This window comes from Calidris pugnax, unplaced genomic scaffold (assembly GCF_001431845.1).
Source record: "Calidris pugnax isolate Ruff unplaced genomic scaffold, ASM143184v1 scaffold28, whole genome shotgun sequence".
Taxonomy (NCBI): Eukaryota; Metazoa; Chordata; class Aves; order Charadriiformes; family Scolopacidae; genus Calidris; species Calidris pugnax.
The window spans coordinates 9,470,433-9,485,366 of NW_015090842.1; the positions used below are offsets into that span (position 1 = coordinate 9,470,433).

General features: G+C 61.1%; 2 protein-coding genes across 3 annotated transcripts in view; one reads left to right on the plus strand and one right to left on the minus strand.

Moving 5' to 3' along the window:
• Positions 1–8,475, plus strand: part of ZFPM1 (zinc finger protein, FOG family member 1) — a 28,559-nt gene extending 20,084 nt beyond the window's left edge. Inside the window, 7 exon segments of the mRNA XM_014942579.1 lie at positions 1,100–1,202; positions 2,097–2,309; positions 3,111–3,335; positions 5,045–5,140; positions 5,289–5,438; positions 5,626–6,786; positions 6,788–8,475. Coding sequence (XP_014798065.1) covers positions 1,100–1,202; positions 2,097–2,309; positions 3,111–3,335; positions 5,045–5,140; positions 5,289–5,438; positions 5,626–6,786; positions 6,788–7,866 — 3,027 coding nt within the window. The 3' untranslated portion in view covers positions 7,867–8,475.
• Positions 8,476–9,667: 1,192 nt separating this feature from the next.
• Positions 9,668–11,662, minus strand: CIDEC (cell death-inducing DFFA-like effector c). Of its 2 annotated transcripts, XM_014942231.1 has the most exons (6): positions 11,620–11,662; positions 11,077–11,149; positions 10,762–10,903; positions 10,514–10,663; positions 10,187–10,371; positions 9,668–10,061 (listed from the first exon to the last, which is right to left on the minus strand). In XM_014942231.1, exons 2-6 carry the CDS (start codon positions 11,124–11,126, stop codon positions 9,875–9,877), a joined length of 714 nt encoding a protein of 237 aa, XP_014797717.1. In that variant the 5' UTR covers positions 11,127–11,149; positions 11,620–11,662; the 3' UTR covers positions 9,668–9,874. The 2 variants fall into 2 exon arrangements, with proteins under 2 accessions (XP_014797717.1, XP_014797715.1); XM_014942229.1 differs by lacking the exon at positions 11,620–11,662 and having other exon boundaries at positions 11,077–11,388.
• Positions 11,663–14,934: the final 3,272 nt, after the last annotated feature.

Sequence of the window (14,934 nt, forward strand, 5' to 3'; positions counted from 1 at the left end):
GGCAAAGGCGCTGTCGCCCCCCCCCCCCCCCCAAGCTGGTCCCGTGGGGCTCCCCCAAAACTAGTCTTGCTCTGGAGAGTGTGCAAACCTGCCAGTGGCACCAGCCTAGGGGTGCCAAGTGACAGAGCCCTATGTGCCTGCTTGCCCCTGGCTGTTCCCCCGTTCTATCCCTGCCCTGTGTCACCCCCCAGCCACAGGGCGATGCCCACGGCGGGGACAGCAAGGGCACAGAGCCGTCCCCGATAACACCGTCCCAGCGGATGCGGAGCAGATAGAGTTTCTGATGGTTATCGGGCGGTGCAGAGTGGAGACACTGACCTCTTTGTTCCAGGGAGAACAAGGAAGGGCTCGACACAGGGGCTGGGGCCACTGAGGGGAGCCGGGGCAGATGCCCTGGGGTGCTAGGAGCACCTTGGGGTGCTGCAGGGTGCCCAGACTGTCGGGGAGGGGGGCGGGGGTACCCACAGGTCTCCCCAAGCATCATGCGAATCTGCTAAAGCTCCACAGAGACCCCCTCTTTCCCTCTTGGCCCGGGCAATGGGATATGGAGGGGACATGGCAGGGCCACCACAGTCCCTGAGGGAGCCCAGCCGTGTGCCACCAGCAGCACCCATCCCCGTATCCCATGCAAGGGGGGTCCTTAAGCCCCCCAGCCCCATTTCCCACCCACTCCCCACAGGGGCAGGCAGGTTCCTGCAGCAGCAGCGGTGGTGTGTGTACACCCCATGAGTGCACACACGCGTGTGCGAGCGCCTGCGCGTGGGGTTTATCACGCTGCTGGCACTCGGCTCCTGGCGGTGATAAGGCCTCAACCGGCTGCCACTGTCAGGCTGAGTTGGAGGGTTTAGAAATATTGGGACGAATAATTAGATTTCATATCGTTACCGCGGCAGCCATCGGAGGATCAAGCAGATTAATTTCCCCCCCCACCACCACCCCCCAACTCCTTTCTGTTCATTAATATTCATTAGAGATGCAGAAAGGCAGAGCTGGGCACGGGCTGTGCGGGGAGCGCCGTGACCCTACCACTGCCACCCCCCCAACCCTGACCCCAGCCCGTTTTGGGGAGCGATGCTCACACCCTCCCCATCCTTGGCAGAGCCCACCCGTGACACTGGTGCTGGAGGACGAGAGCTGCTGGCTGTCCCGGCTGCCCCTCGTGCCCGGAGAGCCTGATGCCAACACCGTGATCTACAGGAAGGGTTGGTACCGGTGCCGCGCGTCCCCACAAATCAGGGTGGGGGCGGTGGGTCTGGGGGTGGCCAGGCATGGCCACCTCAGCACTTGGGTGAGGGAAGGGGTGCTGCTGTGGAGGGATGATTCTATGATCTATTAGGAAACATTTCTTCTTGGAAAGGGTTATCAGGCATTGGAAGGGGCTGCCCAGGGAAGTGGTTGAGGCACCATCCCTGGAGGTGTTCAAAAGACGGGTTGACATGGTCCTCAGGAACATGGTTTAGTGGTTTTTTTTTTTCTTATTACTTTTTTTTTTTGTCAGAGTTAGGTTGATGGTTGGACTAGATGATCTTTAAGATCCCTTCCAACCTAGATGATTCTATGATTCGAGTCCCTGTCCCCCATCCCAGCACCGGCCATGCCCCCAGCCCACTGCCGGTGCGTGCCCACCCCAGCCAACACCACCACTGGCCATCCCTGGAGCTTGTCCCAGGGGATGTGAGGAGTGTCCCAGCACACAGTGGCTGGTGCAAAGAGTGGTGCGAGCAGTGGTGCGAGCGTGCAGCTGGGGGGAGGCTGGGTGCAAGCCTGCCCGCAGGCGTTGGTGCAGGAGGGAGCAGGAGGCAGGGCTGTGCCAGGCAGCGCTCAGGCATGGGCAGACACCGCCATCTCCAGGCGGGCGGTGGGGTTTGAATATTACAAAATTTATATTCAAAAAAAAAAAAAAAAAAAAAAACCAACACACCCCATCTCCAGCGCTCAGCCGTGGCTGGGAGGAAGCGCTGCCCCAGGGAGGGGGGACAAGGGGCAGAAGGGGATGTGGGGGTGCCCAGAGATGAGCTGGCAGCAGCACAGCAGCAGGATGGGGGTTCAATGAAGGGGGGTGTCCATGCTTACCCCCCCCTCCCTGCCTCCCCCAGAGGAAGCCCTGTGGTGCCGGACGACGCGTGCCCTGCGGGAGGACGAGGCCGTGTGTGCCTTCGTGGTGGGGGAGCCGCCCACCGTCGCCAACCACCACGCGGTGAAAGCGGAGCCCAGCGACTCGACGTACCCGGCGGCGCTGCACTCGGACATCCAGCTGCTGCCACAGCAAGCCGGCATGGCCGCCATCCTGGCCACCGCCGTGGTTAACAGTGAGTCCCCGGGGACAAGAGGGGCAGGGGGGGTGGTGGTGGTGGTAGTGGTAGTGGTGGGGGACACAGAATCACAGAATCACAGAATTATCTAGGCTGGAAGAGACCCTCAGGATCATCGAGTCCAGCCATCCACCCTACTCTAAAGTTCTCCCCTACACCATATCCCCCAACACCACATCTAAACGGTTCTTAAACTCAGCCAGGGATGGGGACTCAACCCCCTCCCTGGGCAGCCTATTCCAATGCCCGACCACTCTCTCTGTGAAGAATTGTTTCCTAATGTCGATTCTAAACCTACCCTGGCGCAACTTGAACCCATTACCCCTTGTCCTATCATCTGTGACTTGAGAGAAGAGACCGACCTCCACCTCTCTACACCCTCCTTTCAGGTAGTTGTAGAGAGCGATAAGGGCTCCCCTCAGTCTCCTCTTCCCCAGACTGAACAACCCCAACTCCATCAGCCTTTCCTCATAAGACTTACTCTCCAGACCCCTCACAAGCTTCATTGCCCTTCTCTGGACCCGCTCCAGCACTTCAGTGTCTTTCTTGTGGTGGGGGGCCCAAAACTGGACACAGTACTCGAGGTGAGGCCTCACCAGTGCCGAGTACAGGGGGATGATCACCTCTCAGGTCCTACTCACCACGCTGTTCTTGATACAGGCCAGGATGCTGTTGGCCTTCTTGGCCACCTGGGCACACTGCTGGCTCATGTGGTGCAGCCCGTTGGGACCATGCCAGGGGTCCCCAGCCCACCATGCAAGTGATGTATGTGCCTTCCATGTCCCTTTCCCTCCGCAGAGGATGTCTTCCCGTGTAAGGATTGTGGGATCTGGTACCGGAGCGAGCGCAACCTACAAGCCCACCTCATGTACTACTGTGCCAGCCGGCAGAGCGCCGGGTCGCCCGCCCTGGAGGAGAAACCCAAGGAGACCTACCCCAACGAGCGTGTCTGCCCCTTCCCCCAGTGCAAGAAGAGCTGCCCCAGCGCCAGCTCCCTGGAGATCCACATGAGGAGCCACAGCGGTACGTCATGGCACAGCACTCTGCTGCAGCCTGGGGACACTGAGCCATAGAATCATAGAATAATTTGGGTCGGAAGGGACCCTTAAAGGCCATTTAGTCCAACCCCTCTACAATGAGCAGGGACGTCTTCAATTAGATCAGGTTGCTCAGAGCCCTGTCCAACCTGACCTGGAATGTTTCCAGGGATGGGGCATCTGTCATCTCTCTGGGCAACCTGGGCCAGTGTTTCACCACCTTCATGGTAAAATATTTTTTTCTTATACTGGGTCTAAATTTAACCTCTTTTAGCTTAAAAGCCATTACCCTTTGTCCTATCACAACAGTTTGTCACCATCTTTCTTATAAGCCCCCTTCAAGAGCCACAATAAGGTCTCCCCAGAGCCTTCTCTTCTTCAGGCTCTCTCAGCCTGTCCTCACAGGAGAGGTGTTCCATCCTTCTGGTTATTTTTGTGGCCTCCTCTGGACCCACTCCAACAGGTCCATGCCTTCCAGCCTTTCCTAAGCGGAGGGCCCTGGAGCTGGACACACCACTCCAGGTGGGGTCTCATCAGAGCAGAGGGGCAGAGTCACCTCCCTCGACCTGCTGGCCATGCTTCTTGTAGTGCAGCCCAGGATGCAGTTGGCCTTCTGGGCTGTAAGCGCGCATCGTCAGCTCATGTTCAGGTCTTCACCCACCAGTATCGCCAAGTCCTCCTTGGCAGGGCTGCTCCCAATCCCTTCATCCCACAGCCTGTATTGATACTGGGGGTTGCCTTGACCCGGATATAGGACCCTACATTTCACCTTGTTGAACCTCATGACGTTCACACAGGTCCACTTGCCAAGTCTTTCTTGGCAGGGCTGCTCCCAATCCCTTCATTCCACAGCCTGTATTGATACTGGGGGTTGCCTTGACCCAGATGTAGGACCCTACACTTTGCCTTGTTGAACCTCATGAGGTTCACACAGGTCCACTTCTTGAGCTTGTCCAGGTCCCTCTAGGTGGAATCCTGTCCTTCAGGCAAGTCAGTTGCACCACTCAGCTTGGTGTCATCCACAAACTTGCTGAGGCTGCACTTGATCCCACTATGTCACTGATGACGACATTAAACAGTACTGGTGCCAATACTGACCCCTGGGGGACACCGCTTGTCACTAGCCTTCATCTGTACCTTGAGCCACTATCCTCTGGGATGCGACTGTCCAGCCAATTCCTCATCCACGGAATAGTACACCCATCAAATCCATACCTCACCAATTTAGAGAGAAGGATGATGTGGAGGCCCATGTCAAAGCCATTACAGAAGTCTGGATAGACGATATTCATAGCTCTTCCCTTGTCCACTGATGTAGTCTCTTCATCACAGAAGGCCACTAGGTTGGTCAGGCAGAACTTGCCCTTGGTGAAGTCGTGCTGGCTATCTTGAATCACATCCCTGTCCTCCATAGGTCACATGCAAGGACCCCAGGAGCCACCTGGGTGGAGTGGCATGGAGGCTACAGGGCTGCAGCATAGTGACCAGTTAGATGAGGTTCTCCCCCAGTTAGGTTACTGGTTTGGGACAACTCACTTGTAGGTGTTCCCCCATCTCAGTCCTGTAAAGGTGGAGGGGGCATCCTGTTTCCCATAGCTGGTGCCCTCCAGGCCAGCACAGCTGGTGGGGTGTCCCTGTGGTCCGCGTCCCCCTTCCCTCAGCACTGAGACATCTGCCTGTCCATCTGTCCTTCAGGAGAGCGGCCGTTCGTCTGCCTGATCTGCCTGTCTGCCTTCACCACGAAAGCCAACTGTGAACGTCACCTGAAGGTGCACACAGACACCCTGAATGGTGAGTGAGCACTGCCCAGCATCCCCACAGGGACAGCCCTGTCCCCTCCAGCAGAGCTGGGGGATGGAGACCCACTCCCCACAGGTCTCCCCTGTGCCCTGCTGGGTGCCCTCCTGCCCCTCTCAGCCACTTACCACCTTCCCTGCAGGCATGTGCCACAGCTGCGGCTTCATCTCCACCACGAGGGACATCCTCTACAGCCACCTGGTCACCAACCACATGATCTGCCAGCCGGGCTCCAAGGGAGAGGTCTACTCACCAGGGCCAGCCCTGCCCACCGCCAAACCCCTCACCCCTGGTGGGTACCGTGGGCTGCAGCTTGGGTGGGGGGGGTGGACATGTGTGCCAGTGCCCTGCGCAGAGCCTGGCATTGCCACCAACCAAGGGCTGCGGCCCCAAATGGCTCTGGCTGCGAGGTGGGGGGGACAGGGTGAGCATCCCTGTGCCCGGGATGTGGGGTAACGCCGGTGCCTCTCTCCCCTCAGCAGGGCTGAGCCAGACGAACAACGCGTCCCTGCGGAAGTGCAGCCTGCCAGCGTTCCTGCCCGAGGGGCTGCCGGCACTGCCACAGCAGCACGTGGTGCTCCACGGCCCCCTGCCCGCCCCACCGCCCGGCCCCGACACCGCGCCCCCCCCGGCACAGCCCGCCTCACCCCCTGAGGCTAGAGCTGGCAAGCTCTCACCGCCAGCCCAGCCGCAGAATGGGGAAGGTCCATCATCCTCTTCCTCCTCCTCCTCCTCCTCCTCCTCTGGCGAGGCCATCCACATCAAGGAGGAGCCCGCCGGCAGCCCGGTGAGCGAGGCAGAGGTGCCAAAAAGTGGCGGCCCCGGGGAAGGGGGTGGCAGCCCCGACGCCTGCTCGCGGACCTCGTCCCCCCGCAGCCTGCCCTCGGCCAAGGTCAAGTCGGAGCTCGCCAGCCCCACGCCGGGCTCCAGCCCCGTGCCCAGCGAGCCGGGGACAGGCACGGCCGGCGGCACTGTCTTCCTACCCCAGTACGTGTTCGGCCATGAAGCCGCGGTGGTGCCGCAGGCATCAGAGATCCTGGCGAAGATGTCGGAGCTGGTGCACAGCCGGCTGAAGCAGGGCCACGGCGGCACGGTGCCGCCCGCCATCTACTCGGGCACGCCGGTGCCCAAGGGTGCCACCTGCTTCGAGTGCGAGATCACCTTCAACAACATCAACAACTACTACGTGCACAAGCGCCTCTACTGCTCCAGCAGGCACCTCGCCGAGGACAGCCCCCCTGGGCCACGCAAGCTCAAAGCCCCTCCCGGGGCACCCAAGGGTCCCCCCACCCCGGGGACGCTGATGTCCACCCCAGCGGGTGACAAGCAGGGGATGCCAGCGGGGGACGGTGATGCCAGCCGAGATGCCACACCGCCAGCTGCCCCACCAGAGGTGAAGGTAGAGGACGGGGGTGTCAAAGCGGGGTCCCCCGAGGTGGAGGCAGGGTCAGGGCGATGCAGCGAGGACAGCCAGAGCCCCGGCAGCTCGGTGGGGGACGAGGGGGACGAGGACCCCAGCAAGACGCTGTGCGAGGCCTGCAACATCCGCTTCAGCCGCCACGAGACCTACGTGGTGCACAAGCGTTTCTACTGCGCCTCCCGCCACGACCCCCTCCTCCGCCGCCCCAGCGCCCCCAACGCTGTGCGAGGCCTGCAACATCCGCTTCAGCCGCCACGAGACCTACGTGGTGCACAAGCGTTTCTACTGCGCCTCCCGCCACGACCCCCTCCTCCGCCGCCCCAGCGCCCCCAAAGTCCCCTTCCTGCCCCAGCCCCTCCGCACCCGCAAACGCCGCAAGCTCTATGAGATCCACGGGGCCGCTCACCGCCCCACCGAACCCCCACCGGCCCCCGACCCACCGCCGGCCCCTGACCTTCCGGGGGCCCCCCCCTCGCCCCGCTCCAGCCCGGATGCCGACGGTCCCATCGATCTGAGCAAGAAGCCGCGGCGACAAGGAGAACCGGCACCGGCACCGCTGCTCCCCTTGGCCGACTACCACGAGTGCACCGCCTGCCGCATCAGCTTCAACAGCCTCGACAGCTACCTGGCCCACAAGAAGTACCAGTGCCCGGCCACCCCGCTGCAGCCCCGCACCCTCGAGCACCTCCAGAAGATGAAGGGGGCCATGCCCGCCCCCCTCAAAGGCCGGCGCAGCCCCGGCAGCCCCGGCGAGAGGGACCCTGAAGGTGTGCGGTTGAGGGCGGCTCCAACGGGGAGCCCCGGCATCCCCTACCCCGGTGCATCTGGGGCGGACTCGCTGCAGCGTCACCCCAAGGGTGCCCTGCCACCCCCGGGGGTGAAGGGACCCCTCTCTGCCTGTCCCTACTGCCCCCTCAACGGGGCAGTCAAGGGCGACCTCCTTGAGCACTTCCGTAATGCCCACGGGCTCTTCGTGGCCAAGCCGGTGGCGGCCGGGCAGGGGCTCCCCGACGCCCCGGTGCCCGGTACCGGCAGGACACCCGAACCCCCGCTGCCCGCACCATCACCCCCCCGGCCGCCTGTCCCCCGCCTCCGCCGGGACAGCTTCAACGGCAAGGAGGGTCGCGCCTACACAGACAGGGGGGTGCAGACCCCCCCGGCCAAGGCTGTGCCCGGCCCTGTGCCCAACGGCAACCACAGGTACTGTCGCCTCTGCAACATCAAGTTCAGCAGCCTCTCCACCTTCATCGCCCACAAGAAGTATTACTGCTCCTCCCACGCCGCCGAGCACGTCAAGTAAAGCTCCCCTCACTGCCCCCCCACCACTGCTTGCTGGGGGGGCTGGGAACCGATTGCTGGCACCCCCCTCTTGCAGGGGTCAGGGTGATGAAGGAACCCCCCCCACACCCCCTCCAGGAGGCTCCACCGGGGCAGCTTCAGCATCCAGAGGTCCCTCCGGTGGCCCCAAACTTCACCCCAGGTTGGGGGTTCTGTGCATCATGGGCTGAGAACCCTGGGGGGGGGAGCACGGTGCTGGTGGGGGGCCGGCCCCCCCAGGTCCCCAGTGCATGTGGTACCCCTACCTCTGCTGCAGCCAGAGCCAATGCTGCAGGGAAACTGAGGCAGGGGGCAGGCTCATAGCCCTGCCCTGGCCAGGGGGCTGCAGGGGGGGGGTCTGCCCCCAGGTAGACACTACAGGGCTGGGGAGGGGGCACAGCATGGCTGGGCTTGGCCCTGGGCACCCCAGGAAGCGTGTTGGTGCCCCCCTGCCACGGAGCGGACCCTGCAGGGAGACAGCACTGAAGCCGAGGATGAAGCAACCCTGGGAACCGTGTGTATAAGTGTGTACAGAAATAAATATGTCTAATAAAGCCGGGCTGCCGCCTGCCTGCGGGTGGGGGACACTGTGGAGGCTGGAGTGGCCACTGTCACCCCCTGGGGTCACGGGGATGGGGACGTTGGGCATGAAAGGTGGCAGGGACAGACTGCAATGGTGGGGCAGAGCATGGCGTCCCAGCAATGTCCCTGGCACCCACCTCAGCTTGGGTTATCACAGGGTGAGACAGCTGCCAGCCCCCAGGCTGAGCCCCAGCTGGTGCTGGGCTGCAGGCTGATGGCTTGTTAATTATCTGGTTAATGAAGCCCCCACAGCCTCAGGTGGGCCCCGTTGCCTCAAGCCCAGCTCTGGTCCCTGCCACCTGGGCTGTTTCCACGCTGGAGCCTCAGATCCCTGCAGTGAGGTCTCCAGGTGAGTGTGTTGTCCTCTGCAGGGCATCACAGGAGGGGCTGCCCCAAAGCACCCCCAGAGCATGGCTTCTCTTGCCTCCCCACTGCTCACCCCAGTGCTTCCCAGCACAGATGAGGTGAGTGGGTCATTCCCTTCCATCCCAGCTTGCCCACCCTGGCTGGCAAGGGCTTGCACTTCAGGGGCCCAGTCCGGGCTCCCCACCTCCCACTCAGGGACAGCCACCCCCACGCCCTCAGCTGCCAGGTCGATATAAACTGGTGTCACCCAGGCTGTGTTTTGTTTACCAGTCTGGTATCCCTGGAGCTGTGGGGCAGTTGCAGCACCAGCCTATGGGATTGTGCAAGGGTGGGGCTGCCAAGGGGGCTGGGGACCCCCAGGGACTAAAACACCCACACAAGGACAAGAGGGGTGCATCCCTCTGTGCCAGTCCTGCTCTAGGTGTCAATGGCACAGTCAGGGTCCCAAGGAGAAGGCCACCACCAGCACAGGGACAACTTTTATCCCTTTAAATAGGCCAAGAACAGGGTTTGTGCTAACCACCATGGGCAAATGGGTTTGGGGGTGAAGGAGCCCTTCTATGCCACCCCCTCCTCTTGGCTTGCCTGCAGTGCCAGGAGGGGGTCTCTGCTCCATGGATGTCCCTGCAGGCAGGCCCTGCATGCCAGCCAGGGAGCTGGAGTGGTAGGAAAGAGGACAAAGGCAGCAGCTCCCTTGGGGAGCACTTGCAACAGGTCCCCTTCTTGCCTACTCTTGCACCACCACCCAGCACAGCCCCAGCGTGCCAAGTGGGGCAAGTGGCTGAGTAACCCCCCCCCCCAGACACCCCACCCAGCAAAAGTCAGATGAGATGCAGTTAAAGTCAGTAGAGCTTTACTTAAATAAATATATTTACAGAGTAATAGATATTACAGAGAAGAGCTGGCTGTGCTCAGCCAGCAAGGTGCAAGGAGAGGCTGTGCCAGGCACCGTGGCAGCCTTCCCCTGGCATTGACCTAACAGGGTGCTAGGACCCCCAGGGATTGGGGGAGTGACAGAGGAGAGGGAACAGGGCACCCGACCCTCACTGCAGCGTCTTCCTGCGGGGCAAGGGTGGGAGACTGCAGGGCAGGAGGCTCTGCACTGCTGGGCTGCTCTCTGTCTCCTTCGTCTCCTCCGTGGCATCCAGGAGCTGCTGCATGTAGCAGGAGGTGCCGAGCAGGACATGGCCGGTGGCCTGCATGGTGAAGAGCGTCCAGCGCAGGGCTTCCCTGGGCAGAGAGGAAGAGGGTGAGCATCCTTCCTTGCACCTCACAGAGGTTATGGGCAGGGGGGCTGGTCCCCCACTGCAGCATCCCCACTCCTGGAGCCATCTCCAGTCCCCCCCAGCACTCACTTCATCAACCGTTTGGCCCCGTAACAGCGCAGGTCATAGGACATGCTGTAGGTGCCGTAGAGTGTGGCTTTGACGTTGAGGCAGCCCAGGTCCCGTGGGTTGGTCTTGTAGAGGTCAAATGTGACACAGGCAACATCGATCCTCCGAGGGGGCTTACGGGACAGGCTTAGCTGGTAGCCAGGCGTCTAGGGAAAAACAGGACCAGGGTTACCCACCCTATCGAGCATCCCAGGAACCTCCCAGCCCAGCATCATCTCCCCACTGTTCCCAGCGTGGGGAGTGCAGATGGTACAAAGCAGGGATGCTGCCACCCAGAGGTGCACTCACCTTCGAGGCGGTCCAGGTCTGTCCCTTGCTCAGTGCCATCAGCACCGTGCCCTCCTCCAGCGTCCGGAAGAAAGCCTCTGTCTCCACTACAGTTCCATCCTCATCCAGCACCAGCGAGACAGGACCCGGGGCGAGCAGGGCGCTCTGAGCCTGCAAGGGTGCTAGGAGTGAGTGGGGGAAGCCAGCCCACCACCCACCTGGGTGGATGGACAGTCCACCAACAGACAGCCCAACAGCCCCCAGCTCACCTGGCGCAGCAGCTCAGCGAGGCTGTGTGCCATGATGCCTTTCCGCAGACTGCGGTCCCAGTTGCAGACACGGAAGGGTCGGGGCCGTGGGGCTGGGCTTGACAACAGCTGCTGGGTCATGGAGGCACTTGCCGAGACACATCTGGGGAGGGATAGACGGATTGGAGTGTCCTGAGACCCACCACCAGTCCTGGGCAGTGCCAGCCCCCTCAGACTTAGTGGGGAGCAGTACATCCACGCAAGGGGCTGAGAGGTTCAAAGGAGGGAGTGCTCTGGTGTCCCCCACCCCAGGGACGGTGGCTCCCAGGCACTTACTTGGAGACAGGGGCAGCCAGGCGCAGGCTCAGGGACTTGGCGTAATCCATCTTTGCAAGAAGGACAGTCCAGCCTGCGGGGGAGGAAGAATCGAGCCCTGAGCAGGGGTGATCTCCTGCTTCTCTCCACTCCAGGATGTCCTTTCCCACCAGCATGTCCTCTGCTCAGCTCCAGCACAGCTGTGAGCCAGAGCCCCAGCACAGCTGCCTTTACACAGGGGCTGTGCCTGCCCTTTGGCCAGGGCCAGGCTGGTGGCAGCCACCCGGGCAGAGTCTACTTCCAGCACAGCTCTTGCGTAAAGCAGCATGTGGGGCTCTGAGTCAGCACTGGAGCAAAGGTGAGACACAGGCATGGGGCTGCACCCTCACCCCAGCTTCTCAGGGAGCAACAAGGGGTTTGGGAGTCAGGGGAATCTATGGTGGTACTCTCAACCCTATCGCTCCGGTGATACCTCCAGCCAGGAGCCTACAGGGAAGGTCCTGTGGGAGCATCCCCATCCCCATCCCCATCCCCATCCCCATCCCCATCCCCATCCCCACTCACCTCTGGTAGACACCAACACCCTCTCCACTGTATCACTCCAACCCACCCCACCTCACCTTATATACCTGTCACCCAAACTCTCCGCCCACTCATCCCCAACCCCTCCTGCCTCAGCCAATCCCCTCCCGGCCTGTTGTCACAGGGGGGCAGAGCCAATTTAGGGGGCGAGGCCAGCCATGGGGTGCATCCCCGGGGCTACCCCGAGGGAGCATCCTCCAGCCCAGACCCCACCAGCATCCCGCGGGCTGCCCGAGCACTGATCCTCCCTGCTGGTGCCAGCGAACCCCCTCCCCGTGCTCCCAGTAAACACCCTTTTAGGCATTTTGCATCCCTGGGACCTCTCCCCTGCACCTCCCGGGGCTGAATTTGGCCATGGGTTGGAGAGCTGGGAAAGGCAAGTGGCCCATGGGGCTGTTGCGACAGCTGGGGCAAGGGACATGGCATTTGATGCTCTGGGGTTGCCAAAGCACGGTTGGGACCTAGCCAGACGGAGGGGAAGGAGGAGCCGAGGGTCCCAGGAGAGCTGCAGCAGAGCGGGTTGATGTGGGGTGCCCATGGGGGCTGATGGCCCAAGACCTTAGGGCTCGGGGCTGCTGCAAAAGATGCTGAGCCAGCGCGCAGGGCAGCCAGGGCACAACAGTGCTGGGCTCCCCCAGGGGCTGGGGTCACCTCCTGGGCTGGGCAAGGAGCCACGGGCATCGGGATCCTGCAAAAGCAGCAGCCCCGGCACAGATCGGGTAGAGGACCAGGAGATCGGGCATGGCTAAAGTCCCACGGGCATGCACCCAGCATGGACAGCAAGCCTTGGGGGGGGAGAAGGCCAGGCAGCCTGGCAGCTGGAGCACTAATGAGGGGAGTTCATTAACACTTGGGTTAATGAGGAGGGACGGCGTGCTGAGCAGGCCGACAGAGACCCACCATGATGCTCTGGCCGCTGGCACTTGCTCCCATTGGCATTGATGAGAGCAGGAGCAGAGCCTGCAGCTCTGTCCAGGGCTGGGGGTGTGAAAGAGGGGAACAGGGCTGCACCCCGCAGCCGTGAGCCATCACCTCTGGCGTGTCTGTGTGCATGTGGATGTGTGTGGCCTGCTTCTGCGTGCACATGTTTATTCCTCCCCGTCTGCAGGTGTATTTCCACATGTGTGTGTCCATCGCCAGGTGTGCATTTGATTGTAGCTGTACCTCTGTCTGTGTACGTACGGTTATGTGTACATCACTGTATGTGCACGCGTGTTCATATATTTCTGCATGTGCATACACATGGAGGTATGTGCTACTGTATGTGCACATGTACCCACAGTCACACATACACACATGTTCCCCTCTGCGTGTACGCACAGAATCATGGAATTGTCTAGGTCGGAAGAGACCGTTCAGATCATCAAATCCAACCATCAACTTAACACTCAAAACCATCTCTAAACCGTATCACTAAGCACTATATCTACACACCCTTTAAATGCCTCCAGGGACGACGATTCCACCATCTCCCTGGACAGCCTGTTCCAGTGTTTGATAACCCTTTCTGTGCAGAATTTTTTCCTAATATCCAACCTAAACCTCCCCTGGTGTAACTTGAGGCCATTTCCTCTTGTCCCATCGCCTGTTCCTTGGGAGAAGAGTCTGACCACCACCTCGCTACACCCCGCTTTCAGGTAGTTGTAGAGAGCAATGAGGTCTCCCCTCACCCTCATCTCCAGGCTGAACAACCCCAGCTCCCTCCGATGCTCCTCATGGGGCTTGTGCTCCAAGAGGCCTCACCAGCTCCGTTGCCCTTCTCTGGGCTCAATCCAGAACTTCAATGTCTTTCCTGTAGTGAGGGGCTCAAAACTGGACACAGTACTCAAGGTGGACAAGTACAGGGTAACGTTCACCGCCCCAATCCTGCTGGCCCACACTGCTCCTCACACAGGCCAGGATGCTGTCAGCCTTCTCAGCCACCCAGGACACTCTGCGGGCTCATATTCCACCAGGCAGCTCTCCAGCCGCTCCTCCCCAAGCCTGTAGCGTTGTATGGGGTTGTAGAAGGAGCTTTCCCCCAGCGGAGCCTGCCCGGCAGCCGAAGGTGCGGTGTCAGGTAAGCTCTTGGTTGGCAACCGGCTGAATAAGAGCCAGCAGCGTGGCCAAGAAGACCAGTAGCATCTTGGTTTGTATCAGGAACGATGTGGCCAGAAGGACTGGGGGGTGGTGATGGTCCCCCCTGGACTCGGTACTAGTGAGGCCAGAAGGAGCTTTCCCCCAGCGGAGCCTGCCCGGCAGCCGAAGGTGCGGTGTCAGGTAAGCTCTTGGTTGGCAACCGGCTGAATAAGAGCCAGCAGCGTGGCCAAGAAGACCAGTAGCATCTTGGTTTGTATCGGGAACGATGTGGCCAGAAGGACTGGGGGGTGGTGATGGTCCCCCCTGGACTCGGTACTAGTGAGGCCCCACCTCGAATATTCAGTTTTGGGCCCCTCAGGACAAGAAAGACATTGAGGGGCTGGAGCGTGTCCAGAGAAGGGCAATGGAGCTTGGTGAGGGGGCTGGAGCCTGAGGAGAAGGGGCTGGAGAACTTGTGAGGAGCGGCTGAGGGAGCTGGGGGTGTTCAGCCTGGAGAAAAGGAGGCTGAGGGGAGACCTCCTCGCTCTCTCCAACTCCCTGAGAGGAGGGTGTGGGGAAAAGGGGGTCGGTTTCTTCTCCCAAGCGAGAAGACAAGAGGAAGGGCCTGGAAGACAAACCATATGAAGAGCGGCTGAAGGAGCTGGGACTGTTTAGTATGAGGAAGAGGAGGCTGAGGGGAGACCTCATCACTCTGTAGAGAGGTTGGTGCTGGTCTCTTCTCACAGGTAATTAACAACAGAACAAGAGGGAACGGCTTCAAGCTCCAACAGGGTAGGTTTAGACTGAACATTAGGAAGGAATTTTTCACAGGAAGAGTGGTCGGGCACTGGAATAGGCTGCTCAGGGAGGGGGTTGAGTCCCCATTCCTGGATGTGTTTAAGGGACGTTTAGATGGGGCACTGAGGGATATGGTGTAGGGGAGGACTATGTAGAGTAGGGTAGATGGTTGGACTCGATGATCCCAAGGGTTTCTTCCAACCTGAATGATTCTATGATTCTGTGATTCGAAGTGCAGGACCCGGCACCGTTGCCCTGGGCCCATCCATCCTGCCCGTCCCGCTCCCAGAAGGGGGAGTGGAGAAATGGAGCCCGCCCCTCCCCTCTCCTCCCTCTCCCTCCCGCCCCGGCGCCAGGGGCCGTCGCGTCCGGATGACGTCACGCCATGGCCGCCCTGCGCCGCCGCGAGTAGAGGCCCGGTCCCGTCCCGCGCCTCCGCCG

Bases quoted from the DNA above. Each gene is read 5' to 3' on its own strand.
- CIDEC (XM_014942229.1), bottom strand. From the start codon at position 11,231: ATGCTGGTGGGAAAGGACATCCTGGAGTGGAGAGAAGCAGGAGATCAC. The intron at 10,664-10,761 runs GTGAGCTGGGGG...GCACCCTTGCAG, and splicing joins TCGCTGAGCTGCTGCGCCAG to GCTCAGAGCGCCCTGCTCGC. The intron at 10,062-10,186 runs GTGAGTGCTGGG...CTCTCTGCCCAG, and splicing joins GGGGCCAAACGGTTGATGAA to GGAAGCCCTGCGCTGGACGC.